Genomic DNA, 18,917 nt, shown 5'->3' on the forward strand with positions numbered 1-18,917 from the left:
AACCCTAACCCTAACCCTAACCCTAACCCTAACCCTAACCCTAACCCTAACCCTAACCCTAACCCTAACCCTAACCCTAACCCTAACCCTAACCCGTCCAAGCGGCCCTTGGAAAACCTGAAGTCCAAGTTGATACCCTCCTTCAGGATTTACCAGCGCCGTTATGGGGATATAACGGCATAGGCGTCTATATTAACTTCATAGGACAAGGGGCATATGTTGGTTCTGGCACGGCTGAAAAAGGGTTGTGGACAAGAATCCGATATTACCTCGAATGTGCATTGAAGGCAACCCAGAGTAATACAGTGGGGAAGACACTCCACGAAGCTATGATTGCGAAGGGCCATAGGCCGAACTTCAGGATTCTCGCCACGGCGGATAACGACAGCCATACACGACCTTATATCATTTTACTTGAAGGCCTTCTCACCGTCTATCTCGATACCCTCCTGGTGGATCGAGTCAAACATTCTTTCCATACGCCACAGGCGTCTCTGAATTTGTACACCCATTTACGGAATGAGGTTACTAATCTCCCAAGCTTAGATGCTGGCCTGAATCGGGCTTGGCAGCTATCCCAAGGGTATCGAACGACGCAAGGAAGAGCACAGGAAACTTGGAAATGTGATAATTGCAATAAAGAGTTCTCGCTACCCCCAAAACGTCGACCGGCTCTTCCGGGACAACGAGAGCCTAGCAGAATATGTTCTAGATGTGACGAACCTTTGCGCTCGAAGGGAGAAGATGACGGATGGGAAGCCGGTAGCACTCGAGATATTAGTAAGGTTTATATATCAGACTCAAGCTTTATTCGGCTTGGACTTAATTTAAATTAATTTAACGACGACGCTGTAAAATTGACTGGATTCTAGTTCTCGTATGGTGAGGCGCTGGATTGGAGACGATAATAGTTGAAGTGTTGGATGCGGCTCTGCGGGAGGCTCTTTTGGGGTCGCGCCCTTTTGCACCCATTGTCAATTGAATACCTATTATTCGAACAGCTTTTGAAATTATAATATCCCGTCATGTCGTATCCCATCATATCATACCACATCCCATCCTATCATATTGTATCGTGCTGTATCTTATCTTATTATATCGTATCCCATTCTATTATATAGTACCTGTTAGAAAGACAGAGGTTCGTAATACGACAATACGTAATTACAACGCGCGCGGGAGACTGAACCCAATACGAGATATCTATGTAAATACTGAATTCAATTGAGTTACGAAAGGAGGGATATAACGTACGGCTACGTACGTTGTATATATCCCTGGTGGATAGTCACCATCTAAGCTAGTTACATGACTGTAGATGGCCTCTTACGAGGCAGCCGTCGGGTCAGGATATATCCGTAGTTAATATTTATCCCGATAGTACCTTTTGTTGAGTACTAATTAGTGAACCCTAATGTAGGTCCCACCAATGACAATACGATGTCTGACGTATCATCAGAGTCATCATCTTCATTAGAAGAAGCGTTCTCATTATGCTTCTTCAATTTATCGTTTTGGATCGAACCATAAACGTTGTTGTTTAAAGAGGTAATTTCTTCTATTACCTCCTTTTTTGAGGATCGCATTTCTTCCAATGCTTCCTTTTTCATCTCTCTCGTCTCTTTTTTCATCTCCCCCATCTCCTTTTTCATCTCGGAGATGATTTCCTCCTTGGCTGATTGAATAGCTTCGATTATTTTTAGATTGGTAAGCAACTGCTGGGATATCCATGTTTTGCGATAGATCATCCTTACCTGTAAGAGCATTCTGCGAATCCAAATCCCTTTCCTCAAGCCCCTCTGCGTTAGGGACTTCCGGACCCGAAAGCCTTGCCCTCTTCGAAAGGCTACCCTCATCAGTAGCCGCTGGTCTTTTGGGCTGCATGCAGCTTTGCACATAATCCCCCCAAAATCCTCGTGTTGGCTGTTGTTGGTCGCCCCACTGGAGCGACCAAACAAGATCGGTTTTTTTCAAGAGATCCGCAATTGGTGTAGGAAAAGTCCCAAAGCCCTCTGCAGTATCTCCGTATATCCTAAGGGCTTCGAGCTCGGCGCAGGTAGGGTAGTGTAATTCGGCGCATTTTTCGGGATCAAATTGATTGTCGCAATCTTGGCAGATTTTGGCTATTTCGACAAGCTTTGCTCTTGCGTTTTGATATAATACCGAACTGGTAGGTTTACCCCCCATGTGAATTTTGGTCGTCAGTAATTGACATATTTGGTCAAATTCGGCAGGAAATCTTGGCTTATGGTTTCGCAGGACGTTTGTCCAGTATTGCCAAGAATCCTTAGCTGATCCGACCATCTCTTTATCGTTGACTCCAAGTCGGGTGCATTCATGGTACGGTCTCTGAGTTGCTTCCACTGGTTTACATTGGTAACCTTTCACTGCCTCGTCGATTTGATCATCGGTGATTGTACTGGATCGTTGGTTTTTCTTAAATTCCTTCTTCGAGAGTTGTATATCCCGATGCTGCTCAGACACCCCCTTCTTTGGTGGCATATCGGCGACTGGTGTAGGTTGGTGATCTGAGGAAGGCTGCCTATTCGGCCAAAAGCTATTGAAATATAATTGGTTTAATAGGTATCGGTAGGATGCAGTGGTAAGAGATCTTTTATCTGAATTAGAGAAAACTGCGGTATGAAATCTTTTGTATGAATCAGAGAAAACTGTGGTATGAATGTTGAGGGATGTTACGAAAGGCGTTTGGGTTGATTAGGCAGGAGAGGGCCTTGACATTGACATGCCTGCCAGTAGGTAGTTACCCAATTGAATGTAGATGCGAAAGGGCATAACGTGCCGAGAGCCGCCACCACGTATGTGTGCTTACCTTCATACTTGAATAACTCAACGTTTAGAGCCTGCACCGAGTCGGGACGTATATCATTAGAAGGCTCTAGCTGAGGCGAACATGGCGGGCTATATTTCGTATATTACATGCTAGGGTTAAATACGATTTAATAGGTTGATATGCTGATTGATGATGGATATGTAATTGAATGAGGCTCTGCGGGAGGACCTTCCGCATTTTAACATTGAATTGACATACCTTCGAATAGCTTTTAAAAGAACACATGCAACGGCATGAGACTTGAATTATTAGAAAGCTCTAATTGAGGTGAAAGTGACGATATGATTTTCATATGTTGCATCCTGGGATTGAAGAGGACATACTATACTGGTCATGTATTGGGTGGTATGGTGTAATTGAATGAAATCCCAGTGAATTTATATGACAGGGGAGGTAGTTCGTGGTCTTAGTGACTGCCGACCAATGGTTCTATTGAATAAAATGGTCCTTAGAAAATTCAACCCTTTGAAAAATGTTGAAACTTAGCCTATCCGCATTGGGAAACTGGGCAACTTACCTTACATGCGTAAAAAATACTTAATACTTTAAATATTTTTTATTAAATACCTTAACCATTGCCATTAGCACTTCCTCATTTTTTATTACGAGCTACGCGTAGCATTGGTGGTTAAGAGCTGGAAGCCTAGTACTTAAGACGATAAGCTTGAAAAGGTTCAAGTTCGGAAAGCCCCAGGCATAGCAAGATTCCACTTACCAACTATTTCTGTTCCGGTTCACAGTTAGGATAAAAAAGACCTCCCGCGTGACGCTGTTGAATTGCGTATCGGTAACAGAATCACAGAGGGAGCAAGGACATAGCCACATAGTATCCAACACTATGGCTCAGGACGAGGGATCCCAATCACACTCAGAAATGCATTCGTCCGTAAAGCAGTTATTTGCAGACTTGGATAAGGCTATTCAAGAGTACCTACGCATACGACAGGGAAAGAACGACCAGGACCACAACAACCTTGAAGAGGCAACGCGCAAGATCTATGAGGCAGCAGATATGGCGAGAATTAGCATGCTACAATGGCGAATCAAGGAAGTCGGACAGCCATCGCTAGATCCTAACGACCACATATTAGCCCCTCTAATTAAAACGGCCAAGTATATATCCGAAAAGATTTCGAAGGCAACTAAGGCGCCGGGGTCGGCAGGGGGTATTTACAGAGAATCGCTTAAAGTTTATAATAATCTCTGCTCAGAGCCGGAAGAGGATGGTTCAAATGTGGCCGAAAGTACCTAGCTACAGGATATAAGAAAGCAAAACGAAGTGTACCTAGGTAGGCCCGAAGTCCAAGGGCTATCAAAGTTAGGCAATCATCTGCGTGCCTATTTAAGTGATTATCACGAGCTCCTTACACCACTTCTCTTTTCCCTTTCCAATAAATGTACCCTTTCTACGTTTCTGGTTTTGTACTAGGCCAGCTCGTCTAAGTCCGGGCATTTAGCAAGCACCAGCTGCCAAGTAAGTTAGGTACCTACCCAGGTAACGAACACCGCTTCTGTGATTCCTTCATTCGCCACACAACCACTCACATCTCTCGTCGAGAAGCTAGATATCAGTCTACCCATACTATCTCCACGCACGCATCTCTCGCCCCGCCGCCGTGTTATCGTCCCATAAATCCTATTTGCTGCGCTCCCGTGAATGAAAAATCCCTTTTCATCGATACAGTCATAACCGAGCATGGCTTCAACATCGCAGAATGAGAGCTCCGCGTGGAAGTCTGCAATACTGCCGCAGGAGGTTTTTGATAAAATTGCACTGCTTTCGGGAAGAGATGGCCGCGCCATAATGACACGTGTGTCATCCTACTTCAAGCATGCTTTCGCAGGTGCCCATTACAACGCCGTTCGTTTCACGGACACGCAACGCAGACTTTCATATACCCTCAAAATGTTCATATTTACCTGCGAAGAAACCCCGTTCACGTCCGGCTCTGGAAATCGTCCGTTTAACCATTATATTAAGTGAATACCCAATTCTTCTCGGGATCCAAACTGCTATATCATCTAACGCGTATACAGAGCTGCGAATATTGAATACTTCGATCCTCCTCAGGGACCCACAGAGATTACAGGATGGAAATTCGCGGCTGATAGCCCCAGACTCGGCTGGAATCCCGACAGTGATCTACCTTCCCGTATCGTAAAAGCAATCAGCCTCATGCCCAATGTCGAATTCTTGACTCTGATATTAGATCATTTTACCGCGGAGCAGCATAGCCAAATGAGTCAATTCGCCATGGATATTGGAAAATGAACGTCTATACAACAGTTACGAATCAAGACCAAAACGTTGGGATGTACAGAACAAATACTTAAACGACTTGTTCCCAATCTCAATGGCCTACGTTTGCACGTAGGTGTCAGGAACCACTTTTACAATGCTGTGGGAAAATACCATCAAAAGCTTGAGCGCCTTCATCTTGCACTCAGACACGGGGATTTTCCGTCGACAGAGACGGCTAGTGGTATGCCTGAATACGCTACGAACCGCATTCGTCAAGACTTTGGACGTCTCAAGTGGCTTACATTGGAGTTCAATCACTGGCAGGGGTGTTGGCATAATAAATCAAGTTTCGTAAGTGTCATTGAATTATCTATGCATGGGATTACTATGTTTTTAACTGACCACATTGGCGTAGAATACGCAACGAGATAAGTTCGTCGAGGCCATCAAGAAATTAAAGCACCTCGAGCGTCTAGCTTTTACAATCCGCAAGTGCCACATACCACAGGACAGCAACATCGTTGTAGGAGGAGGGGACCGATCGGCGTTGTATAAAGAGGTTATTCAGTTTTTGGGTGAGAAATCACCTACCCTTCTTTCAATCGCCATTCTCGTGGACTACCCGACGTACTACTTGGGGGAAAGAGATAGGGTAGGCGCGGCAATGTCGACCGTTTGTATGGACGCGAGAAATCTACGTCATGATTCATGGCCAACAGGGGTACGCGATGACTAGGGCAGGAACCATTGGTGTACAATTAGTACTGTGTCCGAAGATATCCACAGCCGGCGCTGTTAGTATTCAATAAGAAATACCGGGCTGCTAGCTTATGCCTATGTGTTAATATCGTCAAATACAACTCGTATTGAGAAAAGTTGTCTAGCCATGATTTTAATTTGACAAACACGTATGAAAGCCTCCATTACTGGTAAATTTAGTGATAACGAGCAACAGGGGACTTATCAAATAGCTGTTTTAGGTACAGTGAGATACAACTGCTGAGCCAAAAAGGTGCCTAGATTCCCGGACTTGTTTGGGATATTGTATTGACCTAGCTCGTCCGAATTAAGAAGCTTGCCTGTGCGCAAAACACTTTAAACGGTTTTATAGGACATAGTTAAGGAAAAACAGTTCATTAAATATATTTCTAAAGTTGTAGATCTAAGAGATTTTGGCTATTTTTACAGCCTTTTCGAAAATACGTACCGCATAGCTCGCTTCGAAGGCCACCTCTTTTATACAACCAGTTTAGTAGCCACGAGTGATAAGCGGTCGTTCGGTAAGCCGCAAGCCTAGCTGCCATGCGGTTGGCGTGGCTAAGAGCCGTAAGCGGACAAGTTAATATAATATAATGTCCCATATCGGTTCGAGCATTTACTTATATTAGCCTATCTATTCCGTGCTTAAAAATGTACTGCTCATATCTCATATTAACTGGCGTGTAGCTCTTTTTTTTTTTTTAGCCATATTGGTATCATCTTCGTGCCGTTTGGCTCTCCTCTATCACCTCATTCATATCGAGATCCATGTCCTCTTCCTCCCAAGACACCTGAGCACCTTCCTCGTCATCAGAATCCGAGGAATCCTGTTGGCCGCTCATTTCCCAATCCGCCGCTTCGTCATAATTGGATAAGTTATCCTTGTCGATCCATTTATCTTCTTCTAAACCCTTATCATCCTCCATATCATCCTCGTTATCTTCTATAGGTTCTTCTTCGTAACCTTCCTCATCTTCATCTTCATCATAATTCAGCACTTCGTTTTGGTCTATCGCTTCGTAATCTTCCTCGTCGGAAGACTCTTCCCTGTACATCGGTCGCTTGCGTGGGAGGACCTGTTGATTAATACAGTCAGTAGGATGAAAAGAAATTGGGAATACCTAAGGTTTAATACGTACCGACCTCCTCGTACCACGGTTTGGATGAGGACTGGGCTTGAAATTATTGTCGCTCTCGGCCATAGGCCAATGGTCCGGCCGAACCCAGTTATAAAACCCATCCTCCCTTTGCTCTTCTAATATCTTCAATCTCCGGCGAAGAATTTTTTCTACCTCCAATAGTGTAGAATCTTCACTACAATTGAAGTGCTTTCGTAGAAGCACAAGTTTACGGCGGTTCATAATGTCGGTAATATGAATTCAACCGGAAACAGCCAAACCGAGAACCTATGACCTTATTAGTTTTCTACTACTAGGAGGCGAGGCGTAGGTGTAAATATTCACCTAATATGGGACGACAGGAATTGTTTTCAAGTAAGTTACTTCCTAGGCTCTGTGAGAAAGCTGTAAGCAGTGTAAGCATACCTAGGTAGGTAGGTAGGTAGGTACGATATGCTCGAACTTGGATATTGCATCGACCCAGCTCATCCGGATTAGGAAGCTCGTGGAAAGGTGCTTTGATTTGATCGGCTTAAAAATTAAAGGCATTTTGTCTAAGCCCCAAGATCCCAGATATAGGCGATGCTTACCTTAGGTACCTACCTAAGGTACCTACGTAATCGCACCACAACCACACGCTGGTACGTACCGCACACCCAGATACCTCGCTTCGAAAGCCACCTCTCATATGGCCAGCCCGATTGCCACAAGCTACCTACCTAGGTACAGGCAGTCATTCGGTACATAAGCCATAGGCCAGGCGGCCGTTCGGTAAGCGTGGCTAAATGCTATGAGTTTGAAAAAGTATTCAATCAATTAAATTAAATTAACCGTAAGTACAACCTAAATAATGCGGCTCAAATAGTGCGGCTGAGAAGGAATTTTGCTGCTCAAAATAAATATTTAAACTTTTAAATCTGCCAGGCAAGGTAGCAAACATAGTAGAGATTTACCCATGTAACGACGCTTATAAATACCTCTCACTCTCTCCACACCACGACATTACTTCTACCTACCACATCCTGCAGATATGTAAATCTGGTATCACTCATCCTAATACCTACACCAGTCATCGTGACCTCTTGAATGCTCGCACATTATAAATGATACGTGCTTCTCGATTTCATTCTACACCACAGCTATCATCCTATCCCGTTTGCGTGAACTAACATGGCGCTACACTTGAAATTCATAGATCGTCGGAACGGGGAGGACTTGCGTTCTTGGATGAAGGAAATGGAACATCGTAACGACAATGCTACGGGCTTCTATGGAGTTTCTTACCTGCCCCGCATGATAGCTCGCGATCTAGTTCCTAGCCGATATCTCCCGTCATCTGATGGCTCCCAAGCCGAAGATACATCAAGCGGCGACACTACGACTGGCTCAGGAAGGCGAATGGTGCAACCTAACCCTACGTCAATGCATTTCCTGGTTCCTGACCCTGGTAAGAGTATCGCAAAGAAGGTTCCAGTACTCCAATACCTTGGAAGTGACAGTTTCGCATCACACATCGTAAGTTTACACCCATGGCTATGGCTGGTCCTACCTCCTTACTATGCAACGTTGCTAATATGCAGCCCAGAAATCTGTGACAGATTCAACAATTGATGCAATCACGACTCTTCCTGATTTGGACACAATATTGAATTCTTGGCAGGCTATTGGGCAAGAGAAGCTATACCGTCTTGGGAAGTCAACCTTCGGAGGAGGCTTCCTTGCTGACCCCATGGGTCTGGGGAAGTCGCTAACAGCCATTATATCAGCTGTCAGGCTACGCAGGGAGCTGCCCGGACAGGGGTTTATATTGGTTGTATGTCTAAAGTCGTGCGTTTCGCAATGGTACGACGAAATAAACAGACATTTCAAAGAGGTAAGTAGATACGTACCATCACTCGGAATGCTCTGCTTGGTTATCTAGGTAGCTTGTGCGCTTGCTGACGGAGGTATACGGTTGCTATAGGGTCGACATCCATCTGTGATGATCCTTGATCGCGCGGATTATCCAGTAACGAAGCTACTCGGCTTTGACGTGGTTATTACCAGCCACAGCTTTTTGAGACAACGGTATCTTGACATGTGCTTACAGGAAGAATTTCGCGATATTTTGGCTACGGTTTCTTTGCCTGCAGTGAAGCAAACAATGGGGATTTCAGAGATCGTCCGCACTCCCAACCCGCTGTATTCGGGGATTTACGAAAAGATGAAGAAGAAAATATCTGTCTTGGTATTTGATGAATCCCAGCACGTCAAAAATTTGGATACTTCGCTATGGGCGGCTGTCAATTCCTTACAATATCATAAGATATTATTGTTATCAGGGACTCCTGCATACAACACTCTGGATGACCTTTACGGTCAGATCGCTTTGCTTCCTGGATGTCCAATTATAAGTCTTGAGCATTTTGGACTCCTTTTCGGTACGACTAAGGCATTGCCTCGTAAAGCCCTAGACGATTTGCCTAAGCCGCGCATGCTTCTTCTAAAAAGATTTATGGCGGCAATATTAATTGCCAGGCCCAGAGAAATTTTAAAACTCCCAGGTATATATGAGAGGGATGTTTTAGTGAAGCTGAACTGGGAGACTCATCCTGCAGCCTTAATAGCCATCGAACTATTGGTATCGCGTGCTTACAATCTAATGGGTCGATGGAAGTTGAGTAATCGCTTCATGCGACAAAAATTGAAGCGGCAAGCTTTCGCCCTCTTTTGGACAGCCCAATCGTTCTCGGCTGGTCCGTTGTTAACCCTAAGAGACGTCGAGGGAAGCCAAACCCGGTATTCATCTGAGGTCGAATGGATAACCAACCGATTCAAGTATTTCGTTGATGTGACCGAAGACTTGGACCAAGACTCGACATTGGAAACTCTAGGTGAAGTCCAGAGAGTGAAGTTCGTGAAATGGCTACACGAATTATCCGGCCCTGGCGGACCTCCAGAGAAGGCTAACCCGAAAAATATCAATGATGATATCGATGTTGACAGTGAAGATGACATGGAAATTGAATATCACGGTCTGGGAGAGTATTCGGAATCCAACGGCGACGATGATAATGAAGACGAGGATTACTCCAAAGACATGTCTGAGGATGAAACATGTGTCTGTGAGGATTATATTTCGGGTTCGGATGATGAAGGAGATGGAAAGGGAGCCAAGAAGAAGATCCCAAGATCGGAATGGCATAAATATTTGAAGAATCAATCGGAAAGTGACCTCTTCTCGCCTAGGATTCCTGCCGTCGTCGAAACAATCAAGTCTATACGCGAGAATGGGAACAGTAAGATAATAGTCGCTTCTCAGTCCGTCATGTTCCTGGACGTCCTTCATCTAGCCCTAACACGCACGGGAGACGAATACGCTGGCGCTAGCATCGGAGAGTTCAACGGGACTATTGTGTCCTGAGAAGCTCGTGCCGATATCCTAAGAGACTTCAACGATCCAAGAGGTAAATCAACCATACTTCTTTGCACGGTCGCGGCAGGTGGCACTAGACTAAACATAACTGGCGCGTGTCATCTCATTGTTTGCGAGCCCCACTGGTCGCCAGGTCAATTAGAACAGTTAAAAGGAAGACTTTGGCGTTTGGGACAAGAAAAGCCCGTTACAATATACCATGTGTTTGCTGAATCTTCAAAGATTGATCAGGCTATTAGGTCCTCAGCAAGAAAGAAGGGTACAGAGCGGCATGACATGATGCGGCCTTTAGTCCGTCAGGATAGGGAAGAGTTTGTCTTGCCAGAGCTCCCCACAACTGAAGAACTCTCTGATGATAACTAGCTTACTCTAAATCCGTTGAAGAAACAGAGATAGATTTTACTATTATGATTCCAACACATAGGTACTTATTCTTAAGGGAATTGAAATCGAATTCGGGAGTGACTGATAAATATCCTTTTTCGTTTTATCCGCCTCGCTATCACCTAATTGTCTCACTCCGTAGGTATACGAGTAGCATCTCTACGAATGGCGTAAGTAGCAGTTCGATATTGATGAAGTTTCCCAATAAAGGTGCAGCTGCGTCTGTCATCAGCTTCGTAGACATAGGCGTATTGAACTACAAGAGTCTATCCCGATGATCGCTTCACCGATACGTTTACCAATAATTCAACATCGGGTCATGTTAGTTGCGTACATGGGATACCTGATACTGAATTCATTGACCGGAACGTGTATTCCTAGCTACTCTAGGATCTTTTAATAGAGCTAGGCGATAATGATTCAATATGGCGGGTCGGGATACGGAGAACCAAGCCGTTCTGGTGCGAAAATGCGCAATACCTATAGCTATCGTAGGTAGGGATTGGCGGCTTGGTCCAGTGAATAGAAAGCAACATATTGGAAGCTCCTAGAGACGATCGGGGGTAACTATGGCGCCGTGGGAACAGCCTACGAAACAAATCACTCATAAACTACGTGATGATCATAATCATGAGAATAGCCTCCTAAGAGGGGATATCATGTCAGGGGTATGGTGCACTAGGATAGGTGTATATAAGGAGCACGCTGCTCTGCCGAAAGCGCTAATATATTACAGCAGCTACTAGATTACATGTCCAACAAGCTCCTACCCATCTAGGTTCAACCACTACGCCACCAAAGGATTGAAAATTTCAAGACGAGGGATTGACGTTGCTATCTTGTAGGACAATGGAGACATCGCTAACCTAACCCCTTGGGGCACATCGCATTTGATGCGATGCTGCCAGGTCAGGTTCCTCTCCTTTCTCTTCCAAACACATCCCAGCACTTCGAGATATTCTATTACTATCGGATATGTCGTTGAATGGATATCATATACAGACTCCAGGGTGATTGTCAGGGCCCTGGTATGCAGTCTGTTGTAGAGATTTAGTAACGCTTGGCCTTTTAAACTCCATTGAGAGGGCTGGCTACCCATTACATAGATGATAGACCCTTGTAGCATCCATATATCCCAGACAATGGAATACGGTACGATACGATACGATGCGATGCTAAATGGGATAAGTTGCCATAAGGTAGAAAAGAATAATGGAATTATTTATGTGTAATCCTGTTAAGGATATGATGGGATACGATACGATACGATACGATGTGATGTGACATATATACGATAGGGTACGATATAATAGGATACGATACGATACGATGCTGAATGGGAGAGGTTGCGATAATTTAGAAAAGAATAATGGAATTATTTACGTGTAATTCTGTTAAGGCCCGGTAGAAATAGTTGCTTTTGCATAAAGAAAGAGGGAAGTGGTAAAAGGTCCCTCATTTAATTACTTTATTTATATACATACACAACGATGACCCGTTAGGGGTTTGCACTAAGAGAGCTAGACTCGACGTGGCTGCACCGTGATATCCTGCCGGCTCCAGGACAGCCGAAGGTTAATTAGTAGACGTTGCTTTCTTCAAATCGGCTATATTAGCCATGAGTCGAGCATGATTCTTGCATAGGCCCTCGCGGATCTTTAATACTTTGTCATGAGACTTTGCTATGCAAAGAAAGGCAAGATCTTCGGCAGCTCGCTTCGACTCATTAAATTCTACTGCCTCGGAAAGCTTCTTTAAAACTGTTGAAAGATTAGTTGTTCTTTCAAAAGCGTCATAGTCGATGACCCCTCCTATTTCCTTATATTCGGCTTCAATTCCTTTGTCGATCAATTCTATAATGCTCTCCATTATGGATGCTTCCTAGATTAACACATATAGAATGCCGCCAGCTGGTCTTGTGAATACGGTAACATCGTCCGCGGAAGGGATAGGAGGCGAGTTCCCTAGCCGGGACAGGGTATAACTGAAAGCCGTTTGGATCATCACTGCTAATTTGCCTCGGTCGGCGTCGGAAAGCTGGACGTTGTCATAGACAGGAATATTGACCCCGTTTGTCTCTGCTAGTATACAGAAGTCTATTACGAATGAGCGGAGGTAGCGCATCTCAATTACCGTGGGGGCATCGAGATTTCGCAGGCCAAACGCCATCAAGAAAAGGTATTCGGCTTTAAACTTGATAGGGCAGTTTTGTTGCCCTTTGAACCATAAATTCTGTTATTTTGGATTGCATTAGCACAGGAAAAGGAGAAATAGAAGTAATAGAAACAACATACCTTGATAGCACGAGCAACCTCTTGTGCCTCTTCGAAGTATACCTTATCCGTGCGGTTATTTACGAAAGAGAACACTAATGTTTCATCACCTTCCTCGGGAAGTTCGCCAAGGATAAGCTTGATATTGTCTGAAGCCTGTTGTAGGAAGATGTCGTTCTTAGTGTCGTCAAAGAAGGATAAAGATCGGAGAACGCGATTGATCTGTTCAATCAGATTCATTCTAGGCATATCCTGTAGTTGATTTCCTTTCGAGATAGTAGTTTCTGTCGGAGTTCTATATTCCTGCTTTCGCTCTTGCTTTTGCATGCGTGATGCCTTCTTTTTGGCACCGGTCGGGTTTGTCTCCACCTCTTCTGCCCTCTTCCTGGCGAGTCCCTCTGTAATTGAGAGCCTTTCGCACCAGTCCTTGAAGCGTCGCTCTTTGCCAAGGTCAGGTTTTTTACTGATCTTTGTCCACTCCATGTAGAAAGCAATTTGATCATATTCGCGTTGGGATAGTTTTTGAGCGAGGTGGACGTCACCGACGTTGCCGCGGAGAACCGCGAACTGTGGCTTCTCGCCCGCGAATTTCCAAACGACTATCTTGGTGTGGGACTTAGTAGGCAGTACGTAGTTGAACTTTAGGTTAGAGTCGTTGGTTGGGTTCGTGCTGGCCTCGGTGGCAGCATTCTGGTTGAGAAATTGTGTTGGGCCTATGTATTTCTTTGGGATGAGCTCACCAACGACTATGGCAATCTCCTCCAAAGGTATTCCTGCGCGTTCGGGATCGGTGTCGTTAGACAGCCAAGTAGCATCTTGGCCATCTCCGTTGTTGATAGCATCAAGCGATGAGGTATCTTGGCCCTGGTTCAAGAGGATCCTCACGAATAGGTTACGGACCCGACCGATGCGGCCGGTATCTTAGGCCCATAGGGCTGGGTGGACGGCGAGGTCTTTCTCCGTGGCAGACATCTTCTGTCGGTCAGAAGAAGGTGGTGGTACTTGAATAGGAACTAAATCCGAGGTACCTAGACAGTGGAATGTCAGAAGACGATATGGCGATTTGGATGTATGCCAGCATGGGCGTGGAGGGTTAGGAAGTTGGTGCTTAGGAAATTTGGTGCCTAAGACAGTGAGGATGCAGATAAGGAATTCATGCTCAAGGCAATTGGATGTTGAATAGCACCTGATAAGGAAACTTGCAGCTGGCTGTTCAACGAACCACGTTATTATTTGCTTACCTTAGTAAATTTGATCGCGGGTTAGTAATGCGTACACGACCGTTCGTATGAAGCGGGTAAAACGGGCTAGGTGATGCCTACGAGGGATCACGTAGTGAGCATGCGCATCGGTATATAATGAAGAGGGTAGATAAGACGGGAAGTATGTCGGAGGGATGATTGCGAGGAAGTAGCGGGACGGTGTATGGTAGGAAGGGTTCGAAGGGTTTACGCCTTAGGTGGATGGTGTAGTTGTAAGATGGGGAAACGATTGGTTACCTTTTATTATGGGTAACTATCATTACGCAAACATATGTTCCCAGGGAAGCAGCACGTCACTGAGTCAGAGATGTCGACCAAATGCAGCTAGGTGATGTGATGTGGAAGGAATTGGTATTGGGTGGGTTAGATATTGGTTGGGTAGATGGGTAATGCGGGTTATGCCATGGGAAGAGGAGAAACTCGGAGGATGTCCTGAAAGGCAGATTAGGTCTAGTCATCGCCTCGTATCGTACTTACCTAATTTATATATTGGCAACCACGATCCGCAGTATTCAAATCTTTAGCAGTCGGTCTCCAAAGTCTAATTTCCGATCTCGCGTTTGATTTAGCTAATACTCCGTGCGAACAATTGGAAGGTAGGTACATAGAAAGTAATGTACCGGTACGATCCTGAAACCCACTAGCCAACCCCTTCTAACTGGTACCTACGGTTAGGTACTTATGGAAGCGAATCTATACCTAACCTAGGCACCTAGGTACCTACCTAAGGTAAGTCGAGAAGCCCACTATAAAATAATATGATTCTCAGTCGTAGCAGCTACCTAAGACGCAGCGTGTACAAGTTTATCCAGGAGATCGGCCCTTCTAGGAGTACATAGTCTAGCTGATAGGCTATCCAAGACAGGTAAGAAGGGATGAATATCTCGATCATTTAGATATAAGCAAACATGAGGCTAATCTAACCAAAGACATCTCGAGAGGATGAGTATCCCGAGTGTCAGGAGTCTCACCTGAGACTCCTTGAGAACAAAGGAGTTGTTTTGTGTATGGGTAGGTAGCTTTGACTTCAAAGCTACCGTGGTTAGAGTTCCTCGCGTAACAACTTCGTTGTTACCCTACTTCATGCTCTGCACCGTGACAATTGACGTGATAGGTAGAAGAGATTCTCGACGAACTTCTCACTTCTCAAACTCTAAGATACAGTAATAGACATGTAATAGCCTTAGTGGTAGGGCTTCGAGTGTCCTCATAGTAATGCAATACGGGGAAAAGCGTCTTGCCCTCGCTTGATATCTCAAGTGCGCCGGACCAAGCAGCAAATAGCTAAAACATGTCTAGTTGTGTTTTAGATTGAAGTCTACATGCATCCCGACCATTTATCTGCGTTGAGTGTGTCTTTGACGGTGCTAACTTGGCATCATACTCCTCCGCTTCAGCTAGAGGTTATATTGTCTGTATAAACGGTAGCCAGCTCCCTCGTAATAGGATAGCAGTCCAGACCTCAGTAGACAACTGCCTACAAAATACTTACACGCACGAGCTTAACAATATATAAGGAATAGATCAAAAACATCGTCCTACCATCGTCCTATCACCATCCTACAGTTCTAGCACTTTTGTAAGCTAATGTCTTAGGTACCTGGTATCATCCCGATCCCCTGACATAATTAAAATGAATTCTAGGTGCGTAAAGTCCCCAAGGTCGAGAGATCTAAAATTAAAAGGTACAGTGCCTAGGTAGGTACTTAATTCTGTACAGGACGTGGGGTCACCGTGGTATGTGGGTGCTTAAGGGTGCTAGGTTGCCAGGTTACTGCCTATGGTTCGCAATGCACTAGGTAGAAAATCACAAACTTTTTATTTTCTCTCTCTTCTTTCTTCCTCTTTTTCCTCCCAACAACAACCAACCTCGTCAACATCTCTACTTCGTTTCGCGCTCACAAAAAAAATCAACACAATGTCAGCGGAAACGAGCGAAGCGGAGATGACGTGGATGTTTACGGACGAGTTCTCAGCCTCCGATCTGGAGCGCAAGGAGTTTGTCTACAACCAGCTTGTTCAGGATCGCCCTGGCTTCACGCGAGAGCAGTGGGAGCGCCTGATAAAGCTGATGACCGGGCTCGTCCTGGGGTACCTTTTCCAAATAAAAAAGGAACCTCCATGCGTCGGGAATTCATACTTCCACTACTTGGTCTGCCTCAACGCCTTCAATAAGGCCAAACCGAAGGTGGAGTGGGCCTTTCGCGAGGAACAGCCCGAGACCCACGCCTCGCCTTTCAGCTTGGCGTACCTCAGCCACTGGTATGACCAAACCTTCAAGGATAAATCTGCCGAGGATGGTGAGCAGAGGGAGGATAAGGCGCGATTGTTCCCTACTGATATCCAACCGACGGACCTCGCTCCCCTCATTCCTCTTTGGGATCACATCTTGGCGGGAGAGAAGCTCGAGGAAGGCGAAGAGCCCTTCCAGATCGTCATTCCCGCGTCTCGGGATATTGGCAAGGTCCTTGCCAGCAGCAAGAAGCTGGACAGCTTTCTTGCCGAGCTCTCCCAGGAGCTTTGCGGCGCAGACGCCATGGTGTTCTGTCAGGTTGGGGATATCCTCCGACCTACGACGCTGTTTATGCGCCTGTGCTTGGGAGTAGATCCCTCCCCAGGTGTACAGTGGCGCTTCGCACGCGCCTGGGATACACTCTGCCTTGCTGCCGAGAAGGCCGTCAAGGAGGACGTGAATATCCTAACTCTGGTAAAGGAGGTTTACGTGAGGACGCTCTCGAACCCCACCCAATCCTCTTTTTTCGCGCGTCGGCGTTACAAGAACGCCCTGAAGGAGGCCAAGGAGGCCGACGAAGAAAACTGCGGGGAGATTCTCGAGGCCGGTGAACAATATAAGCGCCATCGTCTACTCTGCGCCGCCCACCACCACGAGATGCTCCGCCTCACAAACGAGGTCTCGGAAAAGGTTCTGGAGGGGGAGGCCACCTTCGAAGAGAAGGCCAAGAAGCTGGTAGACTTCGTCGAGAAGGGTGACCCAGCCATCCCCATCAACCAGCCGTCAGCCCGCGCGCGTGTAGCCGAGTTACGCTCGGTTTCGCTGGCCAGAGACCTCGTTAGAGAGGCCATCAAGCCGGAATCCGCCCTGAGCTTGGCCCAGAGGAGCGAGATGGTCAAGCAGTTCGTTTTTTATGGGGACGAGCGCCTCCCGTATCTTTTCGGTCGCCCTAGCCGCCTTGCCTTGGTGGAAACTGTCTGGCCTGCCCTTATAAAGGCCGGGAGCCGCACCGCTATGAGTAAGTGCAACGAGACTCTGGCGGAGATTCGCGCCGAGGTAGAAAAGACGTTGGAGGCTCCGCTGGAGGATGTATCGGAAGGGGAGGAAGACCAACATATGTTGGATACCTAGCGACACCTTGCCCGGAGCGGATTTCGCCTATGGCTTGTCGTAATCATAAGATTTCTAGTCGAGTCTACTTTGAAACTGCATTAGGTTGTCTTATAGGGAAGGGTCGGAGTTTCTTTGTATGGCGGCGCCCATATCGTTCCCTATCAAGTTCTCCCTCTGCGGCTATTATGTAGTATCGGTTTACGTAGCTTATGAATATCTACATAATCGACGCTACTTGTCCTGACTACCTCCGAGTAATGACCCGTAGATCTTGCACGGCATTGATTGTAACAACGTAGAACTGCAGAACAGCTAGTGGTAATGCCTTATTTTTACGAAATCTTAGCACTCCAAGATAGTAATCATGAGATTCCGTAATACTGCCCTCTCTGATGAAACTTGAAACCCGGCATACAAAATTAGTCATGAGACCTAGAAAGGCCAGTTTCCTCTCAGATACCAAGTATGGAACCAGGTACTCCACGGAGGAATCGCCAACTACGGCGCGAGATACACTGATGATCGTTCTCTTATAACTAACCATAGGAGCCCAACAGCTGAATCCTAAAGATACTCGGAGCACGTATGATGCTGTTGCTTTCCTGTTGGATGTACTATTATCTGGAATACATCACTTCATCTACAAAGTAGCCACTGTGAATAATCGACACCGAGGTCTATCTATCTGTCAACATGTGTCGGTGTCCGTCATGGTGATTTCCATTATACCTGTAAGTCACGGCTTTTGATTATACCTGTTATAGATAGCCTGATGCCGCACATGCGGGGATGATGAAAAGGGAAGTTAGGTACTACAATGCATATTATATATTAACCCTTTGCCTTTATTCTCGTAGGCACTATAGGAAACCTCTAAGGGTATATCGCCTAGTCAAACACCACAGTTACTGTGGGATGAATATGTTGTCTATGTAAATGAAAAACATGATTTTGCATACAAATAATCTCTTATGCTGAAAAAAGCAAAGGAGCCACATGGCTCATGCATGGCACACTTACAGGTACTTACATAGGCAAGTACCTGGTCACATATCATCGGTTTAACGCGGCCACACCTAATTGTAAAATTTTGAGCTGGCTTAGGAAGATCTACACGTCCATATGGCGATACGTAGAGACAGAAGCGCCGGAATAACAGGTACCTAATTTTCGGTACTTTTGGATATGCATTATGGGTAGAATTTCTTAGGGTGTTGTTAAGCTAAGCTTTTGAGGCTCGATCAATGGCGGGGTGTTACCGCCGATC

General features: G+C 45.7%; 6 protein-coding genes across 6 annotated transcripts; 3 read left to right on the plus strand and 3 right to left on the minus strand.

The window, feature by feature from the left end:
- Positions 1-1,228: 1,228 nt before the first annotated feature.
- On the minus strand, positions 1,229-2,724 carry F4812DRAFT_295929 (uncharacterized protein). The gene is made up of 2 exons (XM_047931185.1): positions 1,755-2,724; positions 1,229-1,687 (listed from the first exon to the last, which is right to left on the minus strand). The coding sequence occupies exons 1-2, from the start codon at positions 2,500-2,502 to the stop codon at positions 1,398-1,400; spliced, it is 1,038 nt and encodes a 345-aa protein (XP_047791909.1). The 5' UTR covers positions 2,503-2,724; the 3' UTR covers positions 1,229-1,397.
- Positions 2,725-4,547: 1,823 nt separating this feature from the next.
- On the plus strand, positions 4,548-5,829 carry F4812DRAFT_456995 (uncharacterized protein; the record flags this gene model as incomplete). The annotated part of the gene is made up of 4 exons (XM_047937085.1): positions 4,548-4,831; positions 4,889-5,094; positions 5,227-5,444; positions 5,509-5,829. 4 exons carry the CDS (start codon positions 4,548-4,550, stop codon positions 5,827-5,829), a joined length of 1,029 nt encoding a protein of 342 aa, XP_047791910.1.
- Positions 5,830-6,535: 706 nt separating this feature from the next.
- Positions 6,536-7,392, minus strand: F4812DRAFT_419699 (uncharacterized protein). Its single transcript, XM_047933371.1, has 3 exons — positions 7,316-7,392; positions 6,992-7,258; positions 6,536-6,928 (listed from the first exon to the last, which is right to left on the minus strand). Exons 2-3 carry the CDS (start codon positions 7,211-7,213, stop codon positions 6,569-6,571), a joined length of 582 nt encoding a protein of 193 aa, XP_047791911.1. The 5' UTR covers positions 7,214-7,258; positions 7,316-7,392; the 3' UTR covers positions 6,536-6,568.
- A 509-nt stretch (positions 7,393-7,901) lies between these two features.
- On the plus strand, positions 7,902-10,551 carry F4812DRAFT_469720 (uncharacterized protein). Its single transcript, XM_047938900.1, has 3 exons — positions 7,902-8,485; positions 8,556-8,843; positions 8,934-10,551. Exons 1-3 carry the CDS (start codon positions 8,141-8,143, stop codon positions 10,371-10,373), a joined length of 2,073 nt encoding a protein of 690 aa, XP_047791912.1. The 5' UTR covers positions 7,902-8,140; the 3' UTR covers positions 10,374-10,551.
- Positions 10,552-12,650: 2,099 nt separating this feature from the next.
- On the minus strand, positions 12,651-14,014 carry F4812DRAFT_456998 (uncharacterized protein; the record flags this gene model as incomplete). Its single annotated transcript, XM_047937086.1, has 3 exons — positions 12,651-13,001; positions 13,064-13,906; positions 13,988-14,014. The coding sequence occupies 3 exons, from the start codon at positions 14,012-14,014 to the stop codon at positions 12,651-12,653; spliced, it is 1,221 nt and encodes a 406-aa protein (XP_047791913.1).
- A 2,208-nt stretch (positions 14,015-16,222) lies between these two features.
- Positions 16,223-17,668, plus strand: F4812DRAFT_456999 (uncharacterized protein; the record flags this gene model as incomplete). Its single annotated transcript, XM_047937087.1, has 1 exon — positions 16,223-17,668. The coding sequence occupies one exon, from the start codon at positions 16,223-16,225 to the stop codon at positions 17,666-17,668; it is 1,446 nt and encodes a 481-aa protein (XP_047791914.1).
- Between the last annotated feature and the right edge of the window lie 1,249 nt (positions 17,669-18,917).

This window comes from Daldinia caldariorum (genome assembly GCF_022478825.1).
Source record: "Daldinia caldariorum strain CBS 122874 unplaced genomic scaffold F4812scaffold_4, whole genome shotgun sequence".
Classification (NCBI taxonomy): Eukaryota; Fungi; Ascomycota; class Sordariomycetes; order Xylariales; family Hypoxylaceae; genus Daldinia; species Daldinia caldariorum.